The following is a 9226-nucleotide window of genomic DNA, read 5'->3' on the forward strand; positions in this document are numbered from 1 at the left end:
TGAATGATATCTTACAATAATTTTATGAACTACACATACCCTTAATTTCACTAAAGTTTGTGACCAATACTGATAAGCTCCTAGACCTGCATTGAACCCTGAAATATACAAATAAAGATTGTATTAATAACATGCTCACATTAATAGCCTTTGTTGTTTTTTGGTTAAGAATAGTTTGGCTTTCATAATGGTTGAATCAACATATTTGCTTGTTTGGTTTAACGGTGCACCAACACAGTTTCGGTCATATGGAGCTAAAACATAGGCTGGAACAGAGGGGAAATGTGTGTGTTTTTATTTATCCCGTGCACACCAGATACTATGTCGTAGGCACAAGTTAATAATTAATCTTGTGCACACGACTTAGTAGCTCGTGGCCAAGACATAGTATCTTAATTATCTTGTGCGCATGACTGAAAAACATGTGGCCATGTCATAGTATCTCATGCGCAAAAGATTATTAAAACACACACGTCACCTATGTGCCACTGTAGAAACAACAATAACCACGGGTGATACAAACTTTAAGCAACACAAGGGGTCAAATTCTCCTCACCTGCTAGAGATAAGAGATGCAGACTCCAATAGTTCAAACCCATTTAGCCGCCTCTTACGATCATGCAGGGTTAAACAGGTGCCTCAATCCGTAGCCACAAGGGGATTGAATCAACAAGCATGTATGAAGAATTTATCATAATTTCAAGAGCAAGCACAGACAAGTGACAATTTCTAACATGGAGCTTTTTTTAAAATTCTTCAACAAAAGGGTTATGATGACCCTACATCGCTCACCTGAAGTAAGATACAAGATTTGCTCAAATGATTTATCTTAATATGAGGGTTGTTCAAAAAGTAATAGGACTAAGAGTCTTATGTCTCCATATTCCATTAGATTTTAAATATTTTCATATCCACGGCAATAGTTAATTGTTTTCTACAACTTCAGCATAAGTTTATTGAATTATTGCGCTAAACGCGTGTTCCCTGTGATATTAAGAAACCATAGTAACACGCACCCGGCGCAGCGCATCAAAAATATTTTGACGCTAATTTGTACTTTCAGTTTATTCATAATATGTTGTCTTTTCCCCCTAATATTTCACCAACACATTTTATCATATTAAAGTGTCATGTTGTCCAAATTTGACGTCATTCAGACAAGAAATCGTTAAACTATAACGTTTTGTACAGCAGTGATAATCGCGTTAAATGTAGAAAAATGACGTTCGTTGAAAAACTTAAAATGTGTACGATCATTAAATTTTGCCAACAGATAGGCCCTACTCCTTCAGCTACGTATGAAAAGATTAAATTTTCACAGAACTATAATTAGGCAATTAGGACACTCGTTTTCAGCTGGAGAAAGCAGTTCAAAGACGGTGAATATGAGATCACAGACACGAAAGGGCTAGGGAGAAAGCGGAAAATTGACGTTAGAGACGTTAATTGCAATAGCATGTCCGGCATGTTTGATGTTTGCATCGGGTATACTGTTTCAGTTCTAAGAAAATTATTGAATAGGGGAAATTTATTTCAAACACTATTTTATTTTATTAGATATATATGTGTGTGTGTTATCATTGAATAAATTTGATAATGATACGCGGTAATTATTGGTATCAATTTTTCTCGATTTCGTTTAATAAATGATAGCCTGTGCTCAGCCGAAGAGAATATTTTTCAATTAATAAGCATTTTTAATTTACTGTACATAATCATATTGTTTTAAGAATGGCATGTGTAAATAAATAATATAAATCACTTTGTCATTTACATTATATGTCCATGCCCGTTTAGCTTCCAGAATACTCAAAATCACGAGATCAAACCGAAAGATGCCGGCCACCGGGCATGTTTCGAATAAAGAAATGAAAATGTGATTGCTTTTTTTCGCTACATCTCCACAGATGAGTTCTGGTTATAGTTACATGATTCAAGCACCTAGAACATTGTGGAGAATAATTTCAGAAAGAATGACGCTGTTTACATTTTGAATTTATTTTGCGACGTCATGAACGTCATTTATTTAACAATTAGCTTGCGCCGGGTCAAGTACCCCTTGTCATTTGTAAGTTGTACAGAATTGTTGTTTTTAAACATATTGTATTGATTTTTTCACTGTATATAGAGGACAGATTCCGATATTCGATTTTTGTAAACTCGTGTACGTAGATGAAAAAATGTGAACAGTAGAGCTGCAGTCCTATTACTTTTTGAACAACCCTCGTATATAGTTAGCTGTTATCTTGCTGAAACAACAAGTGATTAGTCTATGTCAGCAGTATAGAGCTAGGCAAGCTTGCACATTCTTGCATCTGACAAGGCTCTCTCTGTACTGTTGGTAGCTCCAACTTTTATATTTTGATGTTGAAATACCTTAAACTATGAATGGACTAATCCAATTTCAAAGCTAGGCCAAGGGTAAAAGTTTTCAGTAATTTTTCATGGACTGTTTCTAATTCAAAGCAGGGCATATAAATTCAACAAATTCAGCAAATTAAGTAACAACATGAAATCAAAGATTGTGCATATATAACCTGACAGTAGAACCCCTTACACATCTATTTTATCTTATTTCAGAAAAACTTAAAGGAAGTGCACAATGCAAATTATAACTGATGTAATTCAATAAAGCTGACAATAACATTTGTAGCAATGTGGAAAATACTCAACAGGAAATGACAGACAAACTGCCATCACAAAACCTCACCTCTGAAAACTTTTGTGCTCAGGTGAGCTAATAAAAGCTGACAATGACTTTTGTATCAATTTGACCAATTAAGGAACACACTGCCATCACAAAACCTACCTCTGAGCACAAAATGAGCACTTTGTATGCAAATGAAGTTAAGTATACGCATGACGTATTTATCAATAATATCGAATAAACAATGCACCCACTGAGATGGTGTATAAGCTTCACTTGTTGACATTTAGACTGCATTGAATTGACTTTGAACTTAATCAGCAATTAAATTAATTGTAACAATTATTAGATGTAGTTTGTTTATTTGAAATGATAAAATGCACAACAGAAAAAATCTTCATTTATTAGAAGTTAAACAAGAGGGCCATGATGGCCCTAGATCGCTCACCTGACCCATCAAACTCATCCAAACAATTACCAAGACAAGCATTCTGACCAAGTCTCATGACAGGTGAGTCAAAAATGTGACCACTACAGTGTTAACAAGGATTATCCATATTTGAGCAGTGTGACCTAGTTTTTTACCCAGGTGACCCATATTCAAACTTGACCTAGAAATCATCAAAACAAACTTTCAGACCAATTTCCAGGATGATTGGATCAAAACAGTAGCATCTAGAGTGTTAACAATATTTTTCTATTTTTAGCTCCGGTGACCTAGTTTCACATGCGATTTCGAACTCATCTGAGCAATTACCTAGACAAGCATCCTGACCAAGTTTGATGATGATTGAGGCAAAAATGTGACCGCTAGAGTGTAAACAAGGTTTTTCTATTTTTAGCTCATGTGACCTAGTTTTTCATCCAGGATTACCCATGTTGGAACTCATCCAAGCTATCACCTAGACAAGCAACTTGACCAAGTTTGATGATGATTGATGCAAAAATGTGACCGCTAGAGTGTAAACAAGGTTTTTCTATTTTTAGCTCCGGTGACCTAGTTTTTCATCCGAGATGACCCATGTTCGAACTTATCCGAGCTATCACCTTGACAAGCATCCTGACCAAGTTTGACGATGATTGAGACAAAAATATGACCGCTAGAGTGTTAACAAGGTTTATCTATTTTTAGCTCTGGTGACCTAGTTTTTCATCCGAGATGACCCATGTTCGAACTCATCCGAGCTATCACCTAGACAAGCATCCTGACCAAGTTTGATGATGATTGATGCAAAAATGTGACCGCTAGAGTGTTAACAAGGTTTATCTATTTTTAGCTCTGGTGACCTAGTTTTTCATCCGAGATGACCCATGCTCGAACTCATCCGAGTTATCGCCTAGACAAACATCCTGACCAAGTTTGATGATGATTGAGGCAAAAATGTGACCTCTAGAGTGTTAACAAGGTTTTTCTATTTTTAGCTCTTGTGACCTAGTTTTTCATCCGAGATGACCCATGTTCGAACTCATCCGAGTTATCGCCTAGACAAACATCCTGACCAAGTTTGATGATGATTGAGGCAAAAATGTGACCTCTAGAGTGTTAACAAGGTTTATCTATTTTTAGCTCTTGTGACCTAGTTTTTCATCCGAGATGACCCATGCTCGAACTCATCCGAGTTATCACCTAGACAAACATCCTGACCAAGTTTGATGATGATTGAGGCAAAAATGTGACCTCTAGAGTGTTAACAAGGTTTTTCTATTTTTAGCTCTTGTGACCTAGTTTTTCATCCGAGATGACCCATGTTCGAACTCATCCGAGCTATCAACTAGATAAGCATCCTGACCAAGTTTGATGATGATTGAGACAAAAATGCGACCGCTAGAGTGTTAACAACAAAATGTGAACGGACGACGGACAATCATCGATCCTACAAGCTCATCCTGAGCATGCTCAGGTGAGCTAAAAATTCTGGAAAAATGTCAAACATGTACGTAATGGATCAAAACTGTTTTGTCAATAAATATCACAATCTTATTTTTTACATTAGCATCCATTTAGATTATCGGAGCGTTCTAATTATTCAACATTTACATAAATGAAGTTGAAAAACATTCCCACCACAAAAGAAAGATGTCATTTATATATTTTGACTTTTATATAATACTTTGTCTTATAAGACCGTTTCATTAAGCAACCGTTTTGGGTGTTTCCCTTGCCCGGTCGCTTAATACACGTTTGATTGTATAACATGATTAACATCTCATTTAAGCATTGCATTACCAATGACAACATGAGGTTTACGTGCTGTAGATGATTTTCTGTGATATAATCCTCGAATCACTTCTATCTTTACATTGTTTTCTTCATAAACTTCTCCATCTACTTCTTTAGAGATTTCATTTCCATACATCTGTATGTCTAACGTACAGTCTGGTAACAAGTATCCAAGCTCCTGTGTATAGAATATTCTTTTTGCTAATTACAATTTATAAATGATAAATAATTGATGACCAATACAACTTCAATCATCAATTTCAAAGATTTGTCTCACATAAATTTCTAAGCAAAATTTAAAAAGTTTCATTCCTATTGAATTTTAAGTCATTCTGACATTGTCTACGACATATAACAACTTTCAAAATTTACTGGTTGAGGAAAATCTCAAAGTTCCTTTTATATATCATCAAGGCACTGACTTGCAACCTCAGAAGAATCAAAACTTTCTTTAACTCAAAGCCTGGTAGTGGTGACTGGATCTACCCAGTGGAGACTGGTACTGACCAGACCGGACCAGGATCAGTTTGGTTTTTTTTTAATCAGATTTTTAAGTTTTTGCTATACACATATAAGGAAAATCAATGTCCCCCGGGGCAGGGCCAATTTTGACCCTTGGGCTTTTATTTGAACAAACTTTGAAGACACTAACTGGAAGATGTTTTTTGCTTAATATCTTAACTCTAGCTATTTGGGTTTTTTCAAAGAAGCTTTTTTAAGTTTTTGCTATACACATAAATAAAATCAATGACCCCCGGGGCGAGGCCAATTTTGACCCAAGGGCTTTTATATGAACAAGCTTTGTAGACACTCACTAGAAGATGTTTCATGCTTAGTAACAAAACTCTAGCTATTTGTTTTTTTTCAAAGAAGATTTTTTTCTTAAAGTTTTTGCTTTACACATATAAGGAAAATCAATGACCCCCGGGGCAGGGCAAATTTTGACCCAAGGGCTGATATTTGAACATATTTGGTAGACACCCATTAGGAAATGTTTCATGCTAAATATCTTAGCTCTAGCTCTTTGGGTTCTTTAAAAGAAGATTTTATAAGTTTTTACTATATGCATATAGGGAAAATCAATGACCCCCTGGGGCGGGGCCAATTTTGACCCCAGGGCTTTTATTTGAACAAACTTGATAGACACTCATTAGAAGATGTTTCATGCTAAATATCTTAGCTCTAGCTCTTTGGGTTCTTTAAAAGAAGATTTTATAAGTTTTTACTATATGCATATAGGGAAAATCAATGACCCCCTTGGGCGGGCCAATTTTAACCCCAGGGCTTTTATTTGAACAAACTTGGTAGACACCCATTAGAAGATGTTTCATGCTAAATATCTTAGCTCTAGCTCTTTGGGTTCTTTAAAAGAAGATTTTTTAAGTTTTTACTATATGCATATAGGGAAAATCAATGACCCCTGGGGCGGGGCCAATTTTGACCCCAGGGTTTTTATTTGAACAAACTGGATAGACACTCACTATAAGATGTTTCATGCCAAATATCTAAGCTCTACCTTTTTGGGTTCTTTAAAAGAAGATATTTTAAGTTTTTTCTATCGGTTGCCATGGCAACCAGAGTTCTGCATGGAATTAAATTCTTTGAACAATTTTTAAAGGTGACCACCAAAGGAACATTCCTGTGAAGTTTGGATGAAATAGGCTCAGCGGTTAATGAGGAGATGTCATTTAAAGTAAAAGTTTACGGATGCCGGACGAAAAGCGATCACAAAAGCTCACCCTGTCACTTTGTGACAGGTGAGCTAAAAATGTCTTTTAAGATATTTAGCAAGGTAAGGGCTAATCTAGCAGGACAGCTTGGCAGAATTTATCATTTTTGCGAAATTTGAAACCTTAAAGGCAAGATACAAAATTTAATGATTTAATGCCAGATGCAATATGGCTTACAGAGGCCTTTTATATAAAACATGAAGTAAAAAGACAAGGTAAAGTATGTATAAAGAACATTGTCCCATTTGTTTAGATCAATAGAGGTTATATCACAATCTTCCTGTCAGAGCTGATGAGGTCAGTAGGTCAAAATGACCCAACACGGTTCTGTGGTCTAACTTTGTTTGTTTGTTTAATTGGGTTTTACTTCACACCAACACATCATAGGTCATATAGCGACATCCAGCTTTACTGGTGGAGGAAGACTTCAGGTGCCCTTCAATGCATTATTTCAGGCACAAACGGGCACCTGAGTAGAACCACTGATGTTCCGTAAGCTAGCTGGATAGCTTCCTCACATGAAAAATCCAAAGTCCCTGTTGGGATTAGAACCCGCAGTGGTGAGGGGCTAGTGGTTTGAAGTCAACGCTTTAACCGCTCGGGTAATAATCTCTACAGTACCCATGATTTTAGTTGTGTTTAGAAAAAATTAGGTTGCTTTTGACAGGTGTTGCTCTATAGTGGCTAAATTCTCTGTGAAGTCCGACTATTGGGGGGAAAAATGCTGTTGATGTAAAGAGGTGATTGATTTACAGAGACCATGCTGCAAAGGTTGTACTCACTACTCAAATTCATTTTCAACCAAATTCAGGACTGCTTCCCTATTTCAGTGTCAGTATCAATATTTTTGAGGCCTTATCAAAAACTTCAGAGCCACATCACTAACTCTACAGGTCAATTCATTCACCTATTAATTAATTATAATACCTTAAATATTGCAAGTATTTCCACTTCTCTTTCAACACCAACAATGTCCACTAGAATGTTTCCTTCATCTAAATCTTCCCACCAAGCTGCATCTGTAACATCAATTAAGTTAGCATAAGGTCTTGTCCAACATAGACACAACCTAGTGAAATACAAGAAATATCTAATAACCCAGATAAATGCTAACTGATGAAAGATATTAGCTATATTCATCTTTGGGTTAAACACTTTTAATGACAGATTTTTTTTTTCAAAATTGTTAAGTTTTCTGTAATTACACTATGTTGCCTTTAGTGTGTATACTTAAAATACTTAGTACATCTTCTGTATGAGTGTATGCTCTCAAAAGATGTTTATTTAACATCTATAATAGACTGTGAAACAATTTTCAGTATACTTGAATACCAAACTTGAGCATAATGTATCTTATTCTATTATATACATGTATGTATTCTGCTTTGAAATTCAACACTGTCAATGTGTCTAAAGGCTAAATTGAAATAAATTGTACAGAGATGTGGCAAAGGTAAATTTTTAACATCCTTACGACTTCAAAACAAGGATTCCTGGCTGCATGGGCTCAAACCCAGTTAGAGCCAAGTCTTTGTTTCCTTGAGCAAGAAACTTAACACTCATCGCTGTTCAGAAACATACCTAAAAGTGTGTCTTTAAGCTTATCTATGTAGCTTCCTAAATGATCAGACTAAAACATATTCTGAAAAATAATCAAACTAAATATGGTGATAATTTTAAGTTAACTCAGGACATAGCTGACTTAAATTAAAGTAAGTACTTTACTACATCAAGGCCAATACTTAGAGTAGCAGTTCCTTTTCTCAATGTTACATCGTATACCTTGACAGTTGGACCCATAATGGTATGGCCTCATTTGGCATGCACTGGTAGAATCTATAAAGGTGCATCTACATACACATTTGTATGCCAGAATCATGCAATGGGCAGTGGCACATCATCAACATGACAGTAAACATTTCTGTCATGTGAATCTAAAATTTCTAAATACATTTGTACAATAAACAGTTGTTTTTTTACACTTATAACATTTCCTTTTTTACATGTTTAACATCTGTTACCTCAAATAATGATTAATTATGCTTTGAAATTTATTCTACTTTGTTTCACAAAACAAACTAAATTTTTTTATACATTATTTAAATTAAACAAACTTACTGTCATTAGGTAAGCAGTATTTGATGATGTAGAATATGGTAAGAGGCCAATGCAATAGGACAGCAATTGGGGAATCCAACCTGAAACCCCTCCACTTGTAGTAGGATTCCCAATTATTTATACCTTCTACCACTTTGTCAGGCTGCTCTTCCAATATGGTGGACTCTACCGGTAATATCACCAAATCATTTGTTTTTGGTAGTTCACCTGCATCATAAAATCAATATGAAAGTTTTGTTTTGCTTTTACATCAGATCTCATGCTCATTCTATCAAGGAATGACCGTGCAAAAGCTGTTACAACCTGACTAAACATTCCAATCATTGACAATTGCATCTGAGCAGAACCATCGATGTTGGCTAAGCTAACTGGACTTAATTCTCACATGAAAGAAAAGATTTTGGATGTGAGACATAGGTTTGAACCCCAGATGAACCATATTCAAACTTGAGCTAAAATTCATAATCAACCGAACAACCTTTATGACAAATTTTCACGATATTTGGGCTG

At 35.6% G+C, this 9226-nt stretch overlaps 1 protein-coding gene across 1 annotated transcript in view; it reads right to left on the bottom strand.

Annotated features, from left to right (window-relative positions):
• Positions 1 to 9226, bottom strand: part of LOC132752664 (zinc finger MYND domain-containing protein 15-like) — a 37554-nt gene that overhangs the window by 3880 nt on the left and 24448 nt on the right. Inside the window, exons 8-11 of the mRNA XM_060743019.1 lie at positions 8717 to 8923; positions 7526 to 7617; positions 4875 to 5046; positions 40 to 98 (exon numbers count right to left, since the gene is read on the bottom strand). Coding sequence (XP_060599002.1) covers positions 40 to 98; positions 4875 to 5046; positions 7526 to 7617; positions 8717 to 8923 — 530 coding nt within the window. The remainder of the gene's footprint in view (positions 1 to 39; positions 99 to 4874; positions 5047 to 7525; positions 7618 to 8716; positions 8924 to 9226) is intronic.

The sequence above is a fragment of the Ruditapes philippinarum genome, unplaced genomic scaffold (assembly GCF_026571515.1).
Source record: "Ruditapes philippinarum isolate M1 unplaced genomic scaffold, ASM2657151v2 ctg528_1_1_1_1, whole genome shotgun sequence".
NCBI lineage: Eukaryota > Metazoa > Mollusca > Bivalvia > Venerida > Veneridae > Ruditapes > Ruditapes philippinarum.